At 43.8% G+C, this 19,248-nt stretch overlaps 1 protein-coding gene across 1 annotated transcript in view; it reads left to right on the plus strand.

Moving 5' to 3' along the window:
• Positions 1–19,248, plus strand: part of LOC126425047 (UDP-glucosyltransferase 2-like) — a 125,007-nt gene that overhangs the window by 94,141 nt on the left and 11,618 nt on the right. The window contains exon 4 of the mRNA XM_050087956.1: positions 5,298–5,517. Coding sequence (XP_049943913.1) covers positions 5,298–5,517 — 220 coding nt within the window. The remainder of the gene's footprint in view (positions 1–5,297; positions 5,518–19,248) is intronic.

Genomic DNA, 19,248 nt, shown 5'->3' on the forward strand with positions numbered 1-19,248 from the left:
TTATATAATGAAATGAAGTCGAATTAAATTAGGTGATGCTGAGGGAATCAGATTAGGAAATGACATACTTAAAGAAGTAGATGAGTTTTGCTGTTTTGGGGAGTAAAATAAGTGATCATGGTCGAGTTAGAGAGGATATAAAATGTAGACTAGCAATGGCAAGAAAAGCGTTTCTGAAGAAGACAAATTTGTTAACATCGAGTGTAGATTTGAGTGTCAGGAAGTATTTTCTGAAAGCATTTGTATGAAGTGTAGCCATGTATGGAAGTGTAACATGGATGATGAATAGTTTAGACAAGAAGAGAATAGAAGCTTTCGAAATCTGGTGATACAGAGAACTTTTCCTTATTACGATGAATTGAGACCTTTCTGACAGGAAATTACGAATCCAGTAGCACAACTGAGGCGATATTCTATAGACATGCAGTTTGGTTAGGAAACGCTTGTGAGGAACAGTTTGGAAAGCCTCGTGGAAATCTAAAAATATGGAATCAATTTGACATCCCCTGTCAATAGCACTCATTACTTCATAAATATAAAGAGCTAGTCGTGTTTCACAAGAACGATGTTTCCTGAATGCGTGCTGACTGTGTGTCAATAAATCGTTTTCTTCGAGATAATTCATAATGTTCGAATATAGTGTATGTTCCAAAACGCTACTACAAATAGACGTTAGTGATATGGACCTGCATTTCAGCGGATTACTCCTATTTCCCTTTCTGGGTATTGGTGTAACTTGAGCAATTTTCCAGTCTTTTGACGGGTATATCACAAACTAATGAGGAGGTACTGAATAGAATTGGGGAGATGAGGAATTTGTAGCAAAACTTGACTAGGTGAGGGGATCGGTTGGTAGAACACGTTCTGAGGCATCAAGGAATCAGCAATTTAATATTGTGTGGAGGGTAAAAATCTTAGAGGGAGACCAAGATATGAATACAGTAAGCAGATTCAGAAGGATGTTAGGCTGCAGTAGTCACTTGGAGGTGAAGAAGTTTGCTCAGAATAGAGTAGCATGGAGGGCTGCATCAAACCAGTCTCTGGATTGAAGACCACAACAACAACAGGTGAGAATCTTTAGACGAGCGAGCAGCTGTATATGAACGTTCCTGGCAGATTAAAAGTGAGTGCCAGACCGAGACTCGAACTCGGGACCGTTGCCTTTCTTGGGTAAGTGTTACACCGACTGACCTATCCTAGCATGATTCACGTCGCGTCCTCATAACTTTACTTCCGCCAGTACTTCGTCTCCTACCTTCACACATACTTTTGTACTGTCACCGATACAGACCAGCACATCAGACACCAATACGGGCAATAAGAGGCAAATACGAGTGGGAGGTAACAAATAAAATCGCTGATGATGCTTCAAGGACCTTACATGACGAATACAGACAGACACCGCCGTATAACAGAACACTGCAAGGCACACGAAGCACCTAAGACAGCAGCTCCAATTCGTACACCAACACAGACAGCACTACCGAAACACACACACACTGAAACAGCAAACACTTTCACCAACATGTATTGCTGACAACCTTACACAACACCTAGAATAATTAAACTGTACTTGTAGTGCAATGAATCCTGTAAACCTGTTCTAGCTTAAGTATAAACAGCAGGCATATCCATTCTGCGGTCATTATACTGCTGTTGGGATGTAACACTTGTAACTGAACACTTATTATACAAACAACATAATAGGTAATATTCAAGACACATAATATAGGAACTGAAGGTTAACATACTTCATCAGGTTACCTGCCATTCAGAAGGCTGTTCCACGCAGCGACTGTTATATTGACTTGTAAATAATAGATTTCAGCTATCAATCGTCCTTTTAAAATTTTATTGGCAGATCTAGATTCCAGCTAGAAACTAGCCATTCTCAATGCACTATCATTTTTGATCAATGCGTGTAATGCCTGTTGGTCGGGCTTCGTCCACAGTTCATTGAATACTGTGAACTTTTTTATTTACATTATTTGTTGTTAAATGCAAATACCATCATTGACACAATGAACGTACTACTTGTACCCTATCTTACAAAATCTCCTGAAACTGATGGCCATCAACCTCAATGCAATCATGACATCGGCAAATAATATTCTGACGCACCCTGACAGATATTCCACGTGTGTTTCAAATCACATCACAGGTAGCTACAATTCTGACCGCTAATTCTATCTCCGTTTCCGCTGGAGTCTCATACATGAGTGACTTCAGATATCTCGCTAGGAAATAATCAAAGGTACAGGTCTGGAGAACTCGCAGGCCATGGGATAGGACAGCGACCGGGAAATACTGTACCGGTGCTTCTCCATCATTTTACTGTACGTCTCTGAACAACACTGAGTAATGAATGGATCTTTGGTTGATTCATATCGGTCATGGGGCAACGTAAATACGATACAACAAAGCCACATCATGGATATGTAAAGTAAACAATAGGTGCAATATAATTTCCTAGTAACCAGGCTCGTCCTACTTGTTTCCTTGGAGAAAATAAAGAATGTACATGTAAATAAACAGCGCAGTACATGCAAAATTTTACGCATGTTAGTCGTAAATAAAACAGTAATACTAGACAAAGTGGTTGATAAGTTTACTTCCATATCTCCTTAAGCTGACTTCTCCAACCCCAGGTTCCCTACCTCTGACTGTTCAACGGAGCATTCTCTATGTCCCACTTCATTTTCGCACGCTCTTACGGAAACACCGTGTAGAGAATCAGCGGCATACTCGCCTTCTCCAAGCAAATACGTTCGCTTTCGCTGAATACTGTATTCCCACTGATCATTCGATGAAGTGCAATGAAATAAAAAGTGTGGCCCATATATCAAACTTTTGGAGCTCGCTCACAAATGACTCAGTGGAAATACGACTGTCCAAATCCCTTATAAATCGGGACGGCGGTTTCCATAAATTCTGCATGGGACCCGATTACAGAAAAACTTCGTCTGCGTAATCTGCGTCGTCTTGCGATCTTACCGTGCAAAGGCAATCGTTTTGATGCCGAAGAGGCGAGCTTTCACGCATAGAGCAGCTCACAGACTTACAGAATGGTTCAAATGGCTCTGAGCACTGTGGGACTTAACTTCTGAGGTCATCAGTCCCCTAGAACTTAGAACTACTTAAACCTAACTAACCTAAGGACATCACATACATCCATGCCCGAGGTAGGATTCGAGCCAGCGACCGTAGCGGTCGCTCGGCTCCAGACTGAAGCGCCTAGAACCGGTCGGCCACTCCGGCCGGCTCACAGTCCAACAGAAATAGGGATTGCACTCAGTTAACGCATGCGCACTGTCACTTGGGATACCACGCATATACCGGCGCAATCTTAAATTGGGAGGCTCCGTGTACTGCCCGTTAGTATTCACCTGAAGATGGTCAGAAGACTCTGCGCCGAAATAGCGTACCAGCATGTTACAGACATCTGGCAGTTCTCCCGGAATCTTATAGTATACTTTTATAGAATTTCTGAATTGCTTACACTGAAGCTCCAAAGAAACCGGTATTGGCATGCGTATTCAAATGATGTAAATAGGCAGAATACGGCCCTGTGGCCGGCAACGCCTGTATAAGACAACAAGTGTCTGGCAATGTTGTTAGATAAGTTACTGCTGCTACAATAGCAGGTTATCAAGATTTAAGTGAGTTTCAACGTGGTGTTACAGTCGGGGCACGAGTGATGGGACACATCAACGCCGAGGTAGCGATGAAGTGGGGATTTTTCAGTACGATCATTTCGCGAGTGTACCGTGTACATCAGGAATCCGGTAAAACGTCAAATCTCCGATATCGCTGCGGCCGGGAAAAGATCCTGCAAGAAGGGAACCAACGACGACTGAAGACAATCGATCAACGTGACAGAAGTGCAACCCTTCCGCAAATTTCAATGCTGGGCCATCAACAAGTGTCAGCGTGTGAAACATTGAACGAAACATCACCGATATGGGCTTTCGGTTGAGTCTGGAACAGCGCTGTTGCTACGGTCGCAGTTTCGAATTCTGTCTCTGGCATGGATGTCTGTGATGTCCTTAGGTTAGTTAGGTTTAAGCAGTTCTAAGTCTAGGGGACTGATGACCTCAGATGTTAAGTCCCATAGTGCTTAGAGCCACTTTTTTGGGCTTTCGGTGAGGAAGGACCACTCGTGTACCCTTGATGACTGCACGACACAAATCTTTACGCCTCTCCCGGGCCCGTCAACACCGACGTTGGACGTTGCTTGGTCAGACGAGTCTCGTTTCAAATTGTATCGAGCAGATGGACGTGTAAGGGTACGGAGACAACCTCATGAATCCATGGACCCTGGACGTCAGCAAGAGAGTATTCAAGCCGGTGGAGGCTTTGTAATGGTGTAGGGCGCGTGCAGTTGGAGTGATATGGGACCCCTGATACGTCTAGATACGACTCTGGCAGGTGACACGTACCTAAGCATCTTGTCTGATCACCTGCATCCATTCATTTCCTTTGTGCTTTCCGACGGGTTTGGGCAATTCCAGCTGGACAATGTGACACCGCTCATGCCCAGAATTGCTACAAAGTGGCTTGAGGAACACTCTTCTGAGTTTAAACACTTCCGCATCCCACCAATCTCACCAGACATGAATATTATTGAGCATATCTGGGATGATTTACAAATCTTTAACATACTGCAGCGCGTCAGCAACAGAAATGTACAGAAAATAAACTTTTTTTTTCCAGCCTTCAGTTGCAAGGTAATTTTTACTCGCTTACCTAGGTTTCGATTCCAGTAATGGAATCTTCTTCAGAACAAAAAATTAAATTATTTTGAGACCCAAACACAGGCCATGTCACAGATTATTTTTATTGTTTTAATTTTTAATCTGTGACATGGCCTGTGTTTGGGTCTCAAAATAATTTAATTTTTTGTTCTGAAGAAGATTCCATTACTGGAATCGAAACCTAGGTAAACGAGTAAAAATTACCTTGCAACTGAAGGCTGAAAAAATTGTTTATTTTCTGTATATCTGGGATGCGTTGTAACGTGCTGTTCAGAAAAGATCTCCACTCCCTTGTACTATCTTACGGGTTTACGGAGAGCACTGCACGATTCATGGTGTCATTTACCTCGAACACTATTTCAGACATATGTCGAGTCCATGCCACGTGGTGTTGCGACACATGTGCTTGGTCGCGGGGATCGGACACGATAATAGGCAGGTGTACCGGTTTCTTTGGCTCTTCAGTGTTGTATCCTTCCAAGCCAACTGTCTCTTTCCGCAGGAAATATGTCTCGCTGCATGTCAAAACTGTCTGGTTTCCAGCGCACCCCAACGTGAAGGTGTTCATCAGCCACGGAGGGATGCTGAGTACCATGGAGGCGGTGTACCACGGCGTCCCCGTGGTGGGGGTCCCCTTCCTGGCCGACCAGTACGCCAACCTGCGCAAGAACGTGGCCAAGGGCGCCGCCGTCGAGCTGGACACGCTGCGACTCACCAAGGAGTCGGTCCTCGAGGCGATCAACAAGATACTCAAAAACCCCAGGTACAGTTTTGAAAATTTTCGTAACATCGAATGTCCGCAGTTCTGACATTTCTGCCGTAAGCAACTTTTGATAGCTCACGTAACGACTTTACTGGAGCGCATGGGTTAGTGCTCTACACAACGTAGACCCCACAATGTGGGATGTACTTGGGGTAGAGGACTACTTCGTGTCGTTGATAAAATAATCCTAGTGGAGCTGGGAGGGTTTTGAAATAACTGCGATTGCAGCGATCCGGTGCTAGGACTAACAACGTTGGTTTAATCCAGATTTAAGAGAGGTGTCAAATCGGGTGAAGCGAATCTGAAGGAGCTTACGGTACGGTATTGAGAGTAGGATTGATGCTAGGGTTGTCTTCTTTACTTATTCTTCTTCTTCCAACCTCCAAGGGCCTTTTTCGTTCCAAACATCCGTCATTAGACTTCTGTCTTCCATCGCATGCTGTATGTACACAACTGGCCATTAAAATTGCTACACCAAGAAGAAATGCAGATGATAGACGGGTTTTATTTGGACACATATATTATACTAGAACTGACATGTGATTACATTTTCACGCAATTTGGGTGCATAGATCCTGAGAAATCAGTACCAGAACATTCACCTCTGGCCGTAATAACGGCCTTGATACGCCTGGCAATTGAGTCAAACAGAGCTTGGATGGCGTGTGCAGGTACAGCTGCCCATGCAGCTTCAACACGATACCACAGTTCAACAAGAGTAGTGAATGGCGTACTGTGACGAGCCATTTGCTTGGCCACCATTGACCAGACGTTTTCAATTGGTGAGAGATATGGAGAATGTGCTGGCCAGGGCAGCAGTCGAACATTTTCTGTATCCAGAAAGGCCCGTACAGCACCTGCAACATGCGGCCGTTCATTATACTACTTAAATGTAGGGTTTCGCAGGGATAGAGCGAAGGGTAAAGCCACGGGTCGTAACACATCTGAAATGTAGCGTCCACTGTTCAAAGTGCCGTCAGTGGGAACAAAAGGTGACCGAGACGTGTAACCAATGGCATCTCATACCATCACGCCGGGTGATACGCCAGTATGGCGATGACGAATACACGTTTCCAATGTGCGTTCACAGCGATGTCGCACAAACACGGATGCGAGCATCATGATTCTGTAAACAGGACCTGGATTCATCCGAAAAAACGACGTTTTACCATTCGTGCACCCAGGTTCGTCGTTGAGTACACCATCGCAGGCGCTCCTGTCTGTGATGCAGCGTCAAGGGTATCCGCAGCCGTGGTCTCCGAGCTGATAGCTCATGCTGCTGCAAACGTCGTCGAACTGTTCGTACAGATGGTTGTTATATTGCAAACATCCCCATCTGTTGACTCAGGGATTGAGACGTGGCTGCACGATCCGTTACAGCCATGCGGAAAAGATGCCTGTCATCTGGACTGCTAGTGATACGAGGCCGTTGGGATCCAGCACGGCGTTCAGTATTACCCTCCTGAAGCCACCGATTCCATATTCTGCTAACATTCATTGGATCTCGAAGCGAGCAGCAATGTCGCGATACGATAAACCGCCATCGCGATAGGCTACAGTCCGACCTCTATCAAAGTCGGGAATGTGATGGTACGCATTTCTCCTCCTTACACGAGGCATCACAACAACGTTTCACCAGGGAACGCCGGTCAACTGCTGTTTGTGTATGAGAAATCGGTTGGAAACTTTCCTCATGTCAGCATGTTGTAGGTGTCGCCACTGGCGCCAACCTTGTGTGAATGCTCTGGAAAGCTAATCATTTGCATATCACAGCATCTTCTTCCTGTCGGTTAAATTTCGCGTCTGTAGCGCGTCATCTTCGTGGTGAAGCAATTTTAATGGCCAGTAGTGTATTTTCCCAATGTTAGCGCTCCCATGTCCGTCCCTGGTAGCTCAGTGGTCAGCGTGACAGAATGTTACTACTAAGGGCCTGGGTTCGATTCCTGACTGGGTCGGGGATTTTCTCCGCTCAGGTACTAGGAGTTGTGTTGTCCCAATCATCATCATTTCATCCCCATCGACGCACAAGTCGCCGAAGTGGCGTCAAATCGAAAGACTTGCACCTGGCGAACGGTCTACTTGATAGGAGGCCCTGGTCACACGATATTTACATTTAGCGCTCGCCTTCCTCACATTCTTTTTCTTCGCGGCTGCCGGCTTAAAATCTTTCTTCGTCGTCAACGGTTAGCTATTGTCTTCACGTGCCCATACGTCTGAATGTTCTCCAAAGCTTTTGTTATGGAGTACGTTATCTCCATTCGCTTCCATTCCTTCTCATTCGAATGTTACCTTGCCTCATTAACTGCAGCCCGCTCTCTTCCCCATTGCTGTTCTGGAAATAATATCATCGTCTCATTCCTCTGTGTCACTTTTCACCGAATCCTGTTCCACACACATACACTCTGTCTTGCTCAGATTTGTTTCCAAACGTTTGTAACGGAACTGAAATGATGGTGGGCTGACAGTAATTTGGAGCCCGCGCGTCGGAAACGGGCGCGCTGGTGTGAGACTGCCCGGGAGTGCACCCTGATGCCATCTATTGGCGAAACTGGGAATTAGCGCTGGCTCTCAGACAATGTAGTCAAATGTATTCTTTTTCTTGGTAATTATAAGCTATTACGGTATGATTTAATGTTATAAAGCGCTAGTAGTAAATTATTATGACTGGTATGAACTCCAGGGTAATAAATATAAATATTCTTAAATACTAAATGATTTCGGTGAAAAGGTGGTAGGGGAACGCCCCCACTCTTGGTGATACGAGCGTAGCTAGAGGTAGCTGGAGACACAGGGACTGAACAATGGAATGGCCTGGGGAGTGTTGACGTGAGCGGACGTGCGTAATTGTGCTCACGCAAAAGTGTTTGTGCAACAGCGAAGAGGCGAATACCGTCGCCGTTTGTGGAGTGGAACGCGACGAATGGTTATCGAAGCCGTCTCTATGCCACTGGGGCTGATTGTAAGAGTTCCTGCGCCCAGATTTCATGGCGGACGTGCAGTAGCTTATACGAGTGCTACAGCTCGTAGTTCCAGCCGCCATTAAGGGCATGAGGCGTGAAGAGCTGCGTTAGCCACATGCATCCCACCACCAGCACCGACACGTCTACCCAAGGCAAGACTGCTTGCAATTGTTAAGTCGAACTTTGTATACATGTAAAAGGAGAATACCAGTTTTCTTTTGTGCAAGTGCAGAAGACAGAATATAGTAATGAGCAAAATTACGACGCATGTTGTTCCTTGTAAAGTGTAGTAACCTGAAACATAGTGTAGTGAAATCAGACTGAGGCCACCATCGCCTCCTTCATTTACAATTCTTTTGGTTGTAGAATACTTTAGCGTTTAAGAATGTAGAAAAGAGCAATGGTCACACCAGAATGAGTCGCCTATTTATAGTTACTTAAATTTTTCTGAATAACCTTTCAAGTAAAGTCACTTAACTAATTCTATAGCAATTGTCCAAGAGTAATATCCCGAAATCATTAAATAAGTTGAAGGGTAGAAGTTTGTTAACCTAAGTTGCTTAAATTGTCTTGGTGGTAATTACCAAGCCAACTCACAGAAATTGAGAGAGTATTTGCTTTGTAGAATCACCTAGAATGATCAGAAATAGTAATATTCAGAATTAAGTTTAAATTCAACTCAAGCCGTTTCACTTTGAAACGAGCCAAAAAATTGATTTATTCTTTTGCTCCTTCAGAGCTGGCGACCGTAGTTATAAGTATTTTCAGGAGGATTCGACGGTAAGTCTGCTGCTCTCGTCGTGCTGATAGGATTATCCACTGCTGCTAGCAGTGGTGATTGGACACATAAGCTCACTACCAAGTTAAGTGGGTCAGGTAGGCAGTGTTACCGTGTGAACTGTAGGGCACTGTAGACCGTGGATCGAACCCGTTCAATCATCACAGCTCTTTGAGAAATAGTCCGGTTAGGAGTGTACTAATCCAATAGGTAAATACTGGCGAGTAACGGTCAAAAATGTATACGCAAGTGAATTTAGCAAGGCCCATGTAGCACCTAGTTAATGTGGTGGAATGGCGATGGTAGGAGTGGAGTAAAAGTGAGTTGAGCTTGTGGCAGCTGTGCTGTCTTCAAAGATTAATAACGTGAATTCACTACTACCTCGTACCATTAGGGCTGAGCTATTTACGGTTAAAATACGTAGCAGTAAGCGCAAAGGCGTGACAGCTACAAGTCCGTATTGGCTTTATACATACGGAAGTAGGAAGCGGGTCATTCCGTCAGTGGAGGGGTTAAAACAACTGAGTCAGTTGAGAACATACCCCATTTACTGATGGAAAGATTCGGTGGTTCGGTCGCATGTGGCGACCGTGACAGGACTTACCAAGTTTGTAGAATAATGGCTGCAATAAAAGTGTTTTATATAAACTGGTAGTTTCAAGAAAATTTTAAATTTAAAATTCTGTTGTAGACATATATACCACAATTGGTAAGTTCAAGACGACAACCTGCAAAGCAGCAAAAGAAAGTCCAATAGTAGGAGTTAAACAAGTAATACTTGGTTTAATCAACATTTCAATTAGGCACGAAATACAGCAGCATAAGATGGAGTCGAATAGTAACAAGCAAGACGAAAACATTACAAGGTCAGACCCAGAATTAGGGACCATAGATACTGTTGTAGGGTTGGAAAATCCTATAGATGAATCCACACCCACAAAACAGGAGGAACGGGAAGTGAAACCAAAGGTAGTGAAAAGAGAACCCAATGTATCTGTGGATGCAAGTCACAAGGGAGAGGATATGGAATTAACAAGTTTGTTAAATAGTATGATGGCGCAAATTCGAGAAGGGAATGCTAGTTTGAAAGCAGAAATGGCTAGTCATATATCCCAATTGGATGAAAACCTATCTGGTAAAATAAAAGCCAATTTAGATATTTTGAATACGCAAAGCCAGCGTATCACAGAGGTAAACAAATTAGTAAATAGCATTAGGGCTGAAATAACAAATGTTCAGAGAAAAGTCACAGAAATAGAGAAAAGATTTGATACCGAAATTCAGAGAATAGAGAAATCAGTGGAACCTTTGGTTAGTGAAAAATTAGAACCAATAATTGAAAGTAAATTACAGGTGATAGTACCAGTTGTAAAGAAAGAGATTGTTAAAGAAACGGCAGCTGATATTGAAACACTGCGCAATACCATGTTGAGTTTTGATGCATGTGTGCAGGAGCAGGAAAATACACTGCGTAATGAGATAAAATTGTTAAGTCAGCAAGTTCAGAATCAGACGTTTCTTAAATGTAGTGGTATCCCATTGGTAATGCAAAAATCAGAAATACTGAGTAGGGAGGAAAAATACGATCCTCAAAAGAAACAAGGTGGATGGCATCCAATGGATTTTATAAAAAATTGTGAACGTGTCTTACCAACAGACATGTCGGATAAAGAAAAAATTAATTTAGTAATAGACGCTTTAGCAGGTCATGCTAAACGTTGGGGATTGAATTTGGATATCGACAATTTGAAGTTTACAGACTTCAAAGAAAAGTTCCTTGAGGAATTCTGGGGCACACAACAGAGAGATAGGTTGTGGAGAGAATTCGTTGTCGCCAGAATGCCAGAACATGGGCGTGGGCTCATGAAAGAATACTGTGAAGGATGGTTCAAGCGTTTGGAGTATCTTAAAGATCGTAGATCAGAATCGGAGATAGTGTGGGAGTTGTGGAAAAAGCTACCTGACGATTCAAAGCGTTATGTAGGAGGCACTCATCGAACATTCGATGAATTTTTAGAAAAAATCGAGAATGAAGATAGGTGGCGTGAAACTAGAGAGTTTCGAGGTTTCAGAAATCAGAATGGAATAGTAAAAGGTGGTAGGAATGAACCGCAAATTAACATGATGAGAGGAAGAGGTCGAGGAGGTAACTCTCAGCGAGGGAGAGGACACTATCAGGGAAACGGGATGCATTATCAAAATCAGGAAAACTAAATACCGCGCAGGTCAAGGGCCTAACGCGCGCGGAAAGAAAGAAATGGCCCAAATATAGGGAAGATCGGAGTAGTCAGTACTATAGTAGGATAGTGCGTCGTTCGCCTGAAGAGCAGTTACATAAACGAAACTTTGCGAAGTATAACGCAGGGATACAAACAGAGGAGAGAGAGCAGGGAGGAATTATTAAGGGAAATGAAGTAGGAAAAGAATATCGGTCGGATGTGAAGGCTCACGTGAATGAAATAAGTACAATTCGAGGTCAGAGTGACGAATTGATGAAGGAAGAGTCAGAGAAGGCGTTGTTTGTCGGTAGGGATGGCAACTGTGCAGAGAGGCAGGGGCAAGGTAGGAGTGATGTGACTTATGGTAAAAGGTTCGTACGAATAGTTGACGAATCGCATCGAGAAGTAATTAAAGAGGAAAGGGTGGATAAGAAAAAGGGGCATAGTGCAGAGACGCATGCCGATTCAGAAATTACCTCGTATGCAGAATATGTACATCAGCTCAAAAGCCAGCCAGCACAATTAGAAAGATCTTCCACTCAAGTGATTAATTTGGACCCGAATATGACAGTGTTAGAGAGCCATACCGATTATGATGTGTACCTAGTGACAGCAAGAGTACATGACTGTGATGAAGATTCTTTTAAAGAAATTAGAGAAAGTGTATCTAACCAAGAGAAAGAGTGTTGTGATCCCTGTAGTACTGAAGCAAATGAGTTGAGTGAGACTGGAATTCCATTAGTAGGGGAAAATAATGAAAGTAAGAGTGGCGTACTATCCGACAAAGGGAAAGTAGAGAAACGCACGTTCTTTGCTATATTCTTCTCTAAGCTCTCTCTGCATGTATTCCATATCCTCTTCACCTTGAGGTAATACTAGTTGGTCGTCCACAAACAAAAGAAACCGACGAGTGCCACTACCAATCTTTATTCCAATGCCTGAGCACTCCCTGTACCAGCCATTCAGCGACTGTTCGAAATAAATGTTAAATAGGCAGGTGATATCCCTCAACCTTGTCTTAGGCCTTTTTAACGAAAATACTATGGATAGCGTTGTTTCGCATTTTAATTACGAACGAGTTAATCCTCTTTCTTTTCACGTTAACCCTTCTCATTGCTTTCCAAACTTTTATTCTATGGAAATTGTCATTTCTGCATGCCCACAAAGATCATGCATGCGCTTTTATTTTCATTTCTGCATTTCTCCAATAACTGCCTGACACAGTCGATCTTATTAAGACATGAGACGTGCTAAAGGTTGTTGATATAATTCCATTTGAGAAGCTAAGTAGTTTACTCAACAACATTGCCCTCTGATTGAAGGTTTCCAGTTTTTTTTTATCGAAGTACCCTCAACAATAACCAGCCTGAATAATCAGTACCGGCTCTCATTTAGTTTAATATATATCTCCACAGCATTTCAGCTACTACCTCGAAGAAAATCCAGTATGCAGATGATCTGGTGTTAATACGAGGTGCAGTCAAGTTCTAAGTCCTCCGATTTTTTTTCTCCGGACTGGAAAGAGATAGAAACATGCGCATTGTTTTAAAATGAGGCTGCGTTCATTGTCAATACGTCCCAGAGACGGCAGCACCGTACAGTAGATGGAATTTTACCGCCAGCGGCGAGAATGAGAACTGTTTTAAATACTTAAAATGGCGACGTTTTCCTTACTTGAACAGCATGCAATCATTCGTTTTCTGAATTTGCGTGGTGTGAAACCAACTGAAATTCGTCGACAGTTGAAGGAGACATGTGGTGATGGAGTTATGGATGTGTCGAAAGTGCGTTCGTGGGTGTGACAGTTTAATGAAGGCAGAACATCGTGTGACAACAAACCGAAACAACCTCGGACTCGCACAAGCCGGTCTGATGACATGATCGAGAAAGTGGAGAGAATTGTTCTGGGGGATCGCCGAATGACTGTTGAACAGATCGCCTCCAGAGTTGGCATTTCTGTCGGTTCTGTGCACACAATCCTGCATGACGACCTGAAAATGCGAAAAGTGTCATCCAGGTGGATGCCACGAATGCTGACGGACGACCACATGGCTGCCCGTGTGGCATGTTGCCAAGCAATGTTGACGCACAACGACAGCATGAATGGGACTTTCTTTTGGTCCATTGTGACAATGGATGAGACCTGGACGCCATTTTTCAGTCCAGAAACAAAGCGCCAGCCAGCTCAATGGAAGCACACAGATTCACCGCCACCAAAAAAATTACGGGTAACTGCCAGTGCTGAAAAAATGACGGTGTCCATGTTCTGGGACAGCGAGGACGTAATCCTTACCCATTGCGTTCCAAAGGGCACTACGGTAACAGGTGCATCCTACGAAAATGTTTTGAAGAACAAATTCCTTCCTGCACTGCAACAAAAACGTCCGGGAAGGGCTGCGCGTGTGCTGTTACACCAAGACAATGCACCCGCACATCAAGCTAACGTTACGCAACAGTTTCTTCGTGATAACAACTTTGAAGTGATTCCTCATACTCCCTACTCACCTGAGCTGGCTCCTAGTGACTTTTGGCTTTTTCCAACAATGAAAGACACTCTCCGTGGTCGCTCATTCACCAGCCGTGCTGCTATTGCCTCAGCGATTTTCCAGTGGTCAAAACAGACTCCTAAAGAAGCCTTCGCCTCTGCCATGGAATCACGGCGTCAGCGTTGTGAAAAATGTGTACGTCTGCTGGGCGATTACGTCGAGAAGTAACGCCAGTTTCATCGATTTCGGGTGAGTAGTTAATTAGAAAAAAAATCGGAGGCCTTAGAACTTGAATGCACCTCGTATGTCAGAACAAAGATTACCAAGCACTGTAATTGTACCCTGTCAACTCACTTCATCATACTGAGCAAGTAATTTTGCGAGTGGACACTCCTATTACATCCAAGTAAAACAGAGGCCACAACATTCCATCTACATAACAAATAGGTAGAAATTGAGATATTTATCACTGCGGATTGGATATTTAAGCACCACTGCCCAAGCCTTCTTGCAGGCCAACAAAGATCATGTACACGCTTTTATTTTCATTTCTCCAATAACTGCCAGACACGGTGGATGTTATCAAGACATGAGACATATTAAAGTTTATTGATATAATTCCATTTCAGAAGCTAAGTAGTTTACTCAGAGTTAACGTGGTTAGATATCCGATCTTCTCGACCAAATAGTTGTAATTAGTTGGGCAGCAAATGCGGCTATGCTATAAAATGCTGAAATTTCACTCGTGTATTCAGGTATTGAATCCTGAGCCGCAGTATGGGAGAAACAGCGCACATACACTAAGACGTTCTACAGTAATGATGGAAGCTGAAGAAACGAATTAAAGTTCATGCCACGGTTGGGACTTGAACCTGGGTCTCCTTGCTTACTAGGCAGGAATGCTAGCCATTACACCACCACAGCACTAAAACTAGCGTTGCTGTATGGACTACCCAAGTGCAATGCCCTCCCGAACAGAAACTTCAGTTCACATCTTTAGCTCATTTTCCTGGCCATGGCACAAATTTTAATCCACTTCTTCAGCTTCCATCATTATCGCAGGTGAAGATTAGAATCAAACGTGTTGAGGAAAAATTAAATTATAATATCTATAGATCACCTACACCTGAGGTGCAGGATTTCTCTATTACATCCAACGCTGGGGTGCTATTCCAGTGCCGGAAAGCCTCAGCAATAGTGATGATTTAAGAAGGGGAAAATAATCTGAAGATGTGAACTGACGTTTGTGTCGGTAGTCTGTGGAGCAATGGCTAGCATTCTTGCCTTGTAAGCAAGGATACCTGGCTTCAAATTCTAGCTGAGGCACAAATTTTTATTCGTTTCTTCAGCTTCCATCATTATTGTGGATAAAGATGAGCCTCAAATGTCCTGAGAAAAATTTAATTATAAGAACTGAGACATTCGTCTGAATGAGGTCACAAGGACCTTCACAGGCGCTGTCCTATCTTCCGCAATTCAGAGGTTGCTTGTTCCGTTCAGTATTGCCTCTCCATCTGAAAAGCGAAGCTGACAAGTTGCACAATCTTAAGAAGACAATGTAGAGGAGAAACGGACAGCATGATGTACTATGAAGAATTCCCCACTCCACGTTTTCATATGTGGTCTGTGAGACACCCACTAAACTCTCTGGTCAGAACAGGTAATAGGATTGTGGAAAGGGCCAAGGGTTGAGGTTAGTTTCTGCTTCTAATTGTCATTTATTGTAATTTAATAACCTTTACAACCAAAGCGGCACATAGCCGAATCTTTACCGAATGCAACTCTTTCACGGCTGAAGGCCTCCAACAAGAATTCTTAACAAGATAAAAATCCAATTAAGACAGCAATAAATAATTCAAAAAACAACATACGCAAAGTGCGATACAAATGGCTGAGGGGCACAATTAAATTCCAAAATTTTAGAATATATCACCATAGACCTTTAAAGGGAGTAGGTCAACAACAAATCTTAAAAAAAATCAAAAATTCAATTAAGATGGCAATAAAATAATTTAAAACCCAAAAAGCAACACATGCAAGGTGCAACACAAATAGCTGAGGGCCACAATTAAATTTCAAAACTTCAGAATATATTACCATAGACCCTTTAAAGGCAGAAGGCCGGCATGTTTAACAACAAGAAATCTTACAAAATCAAAAAGATAAAAATCGAATTAAGACAGCAATAAAATAATTTAAAGAAGCAACATATGCAAGGTGCAATACCAATGGCTGAAGGCCACAGTTAAGTTTCAAAACTTTAAAATGTATTACCATAATCTTGTGTTTAAGCTTGAAAGATAAATTTAAAAATCAATTTTGCAAAATTTTAAGAAAACAAAACAAATAACCATAAGCCTAAAAATTAAAATAGCTGACAACAGATAATTAAACACCGGTGTCACTCAGAAGGCCTCCAGGGAGGTCGGTCTGCCCTCGTTCACTTTCGTAAGACAGGTGGTGAGCCCAACTATAATTGATCCCGCAGAACCCAACCAGGGGACAGCCATGGACCGACCGACACAATGAGTTGCTTGCCGTCAATCAGTACATGAGAACTCAAACCGGCAATGATACAAACGTGATAATCCACAATGGAGTATGTATTAGCTGTCAAAATTACACACCATGTTTGACAGCGACAACAGGCGAGGAAAGGACGCTGCCTGAAATTACGTTAGTGGCCAGGGCAGGTAATCGGAACACTAACGGCCACAAGGCAGAAAATTCCGTTGGTACATTTGAATTTGAAACACGGCAATATAGTTAACTTCACTCAAAAGGACACTGCCTGAATTTACGTCAGTGCCCAGGGCAGGTAATCAGAACACTAACGGCCACAAGACAGAAAATTCCACTGGTGCACTCAAATTGTAGTCGACGAAAATAGTTAATTGCACCGCATGGCTGCTAAATCTCAGCCGTAGAACCACTCAGTGTTGCTCACTGGAAAAGCTCCCTAACAGCAAACCACCGAAGCGAACCACCATAACATGAGTAGACGTGGCTTGGGTAGTTGAAACCACTACTCAACTTTGACGTCCTGGGTCGGTGAACCACGAAGCTCATCGCCATCGAACAGCTCCACACGCACTCCGACACTGCGCAGGGGCTGCCAGCGGCCCCAGCCGACTGCACCGCGCGTAGGTAACTTCCCTCGTCGGCCAACAACCGACCGACTCACTCCAGACCCCCTAGCCGGAAACTATATGCACCAAACCAAAGATGGTACACGGCGCAAATATCGATACACATCAGTGCTGCCACACGTACAAGGAAGAAGAACCACAAAGTCACCACGACAAGGTTCAAATGGCTCTGAGCACTATGGGACTTAACTGCTGAGGTCATCAGTCCCCCCAGAAGTTAGAACTACTTAAACCTAACTAACCTAAGGACATGACACACATCCATGCCCGAGGCAGGATTCGAACCCGCGACCGTAGCAGTCGCGCGGTTCCAGACTGTAGCGCCTAGAACCGCTCGGACACTTCGGCCGGCCCGCGACAAGGGCGGGAAACCAAACACAGATGCACAGCGAAGTTCACAAAAACGCGTAGCTGGGACACAGCACGGCTCAGTCTGGTAGACTTACGAGGTTCATTCAAGTTCTAAGGCCTCCAATTTCTTTTTCTCTGGACTGGAAAGACATAGAAACATGCGCATTGTTTTAAAATGAGGCCGCGTTCATTGTCAATACGTCCCATAGATGGCAGCACCGTACGGTAGATGGAATTTTACCGCCAGCGGCGAGAATGAGAACTGTTTTAAATACTTAAAATGGCGACGTTTTCCTTACTTGAACAGCGTGCAATCATTCGTTTTCTGAATTTGCGTGGTGTGAAACCAATTGAAATTCGTCGACAGTTGAAGGAGACATGTGGTGATGGAGTTATGGACGTGTCGAAACTGCGTTCGTGGGTGCGACAGTTTAATGAAGGCAGAACATCGTGTGACAACAAACCGAAACAACCTCGGGCTCGCACAAGCCGGTCTGACGACACGATCGAGAAAGTGCAGAAAATTGTTTTGGGGGATCGCCGAATGACAGTTGAACAGATCGCCTACAGAGCTGGCATTTCTGTGGGTTCTGTGCACACAATCCTGCATGACGACCTGAAAATGCGAAAAGTGTCATCCAGGTGGGTGCCACGAATGCTGACGGACGACCACACGGCTGCCCGTGTGGCATGTTGCCGAGCAATGTTGACGCGCAACGACAGCACGAATGGGACTTTCTTTTCGTCAGTTGTGACAATGGATGAGACGTGGATGCCATTTTTCAATCCAGAAACAAAGCACCAGTCAGCTCAATGGAAGCACACAGATTCACCGCCACCAAAAAAATTTCGGGTAACCGCCAGTGCTGAAAAAATGATGGTGTCCATGTTCTGTGACAGCGAGGGCGTAATCTATACCCATTGCGTTCCAATGAGCACTACGGTAACAGGTGCATCCTACGAAAATGTTTTGAAGAACAAATTCCTTCCTGCACTGCAACAAAAACGTCCGGGAAGGGCTGCGCGTGTGCTGTTTCACCAAGACAATGCACCCGCACATCGACCTAACGTTACGCAAAAGTTTCTTCGTGATAACAACTTTGAAGTGATTCCTCATACTCCCTACTCACCTGAGCTGGCTCCTAGTGACTTGTGGCTTTTTCCAACAATGAAAGACACTCTCCGTGGCCGCACATTCACCAGCCGTGCTGCTATTGCCTCAGCGATTTCCAGTGGTCAAAACAGACACGTATAGAAGCCTTCGCCGCTGCCATGGAATCATGGCGTCAGCGTTGTGAAAAATGTGTACGTCTGCAGGGCGATTACGTCGAGAAGTAACGCCAGTTTCATCGATTTTGGGTGAGTAGTAAATTAGAAAAAAAATCGGAGGCCTTAGAACTTGAATGCACCTCGTACATGAAGCGACACAAAATGCTGCCTTCTGCTTGTCAGATTCAAACATTAACCTGTAAATTATTTGTATATACATATGTTGATGTTCTGTAACAACATACAATGGCAATAACTGGTATTGTTCTCATCTCAACCCTCGTGGAAAGGCATGGAGAATGAATGCGAGTGTAAATAAGTAACCAGTGTGTAGTCACAGTGTGGCATGTTAAGTGACGGGAATGTATCATTCAGTACTCTAGAAACACATTTCTTGCCAGAAAGTTGACTCTACAGTACACACGGTCGCAACACTGCGGAATAGACGCAGCGGCAAAATCATGGAAATTTCACGTATCACAAATCTGCGACGGGGTATTAGCGAAACAATGGGAATTA

The sequence above is a fragment of the Schistocerca serialis genome, chromosome 10 (genome assembly GCF_023864345.2).
Source record: "Schistocerca serialis cubense isolate TAMUIC-IGC-003099 chromosome 10, iqSchSeri2.2, whole genome shotgun sequence".
Classification (NCBI taxonomy): Eukaryota; Metazoa; Arthropoda; class Insecta; order Orthoptera; family Acrididae; genus Schistocerca; species Schistocerca serialis.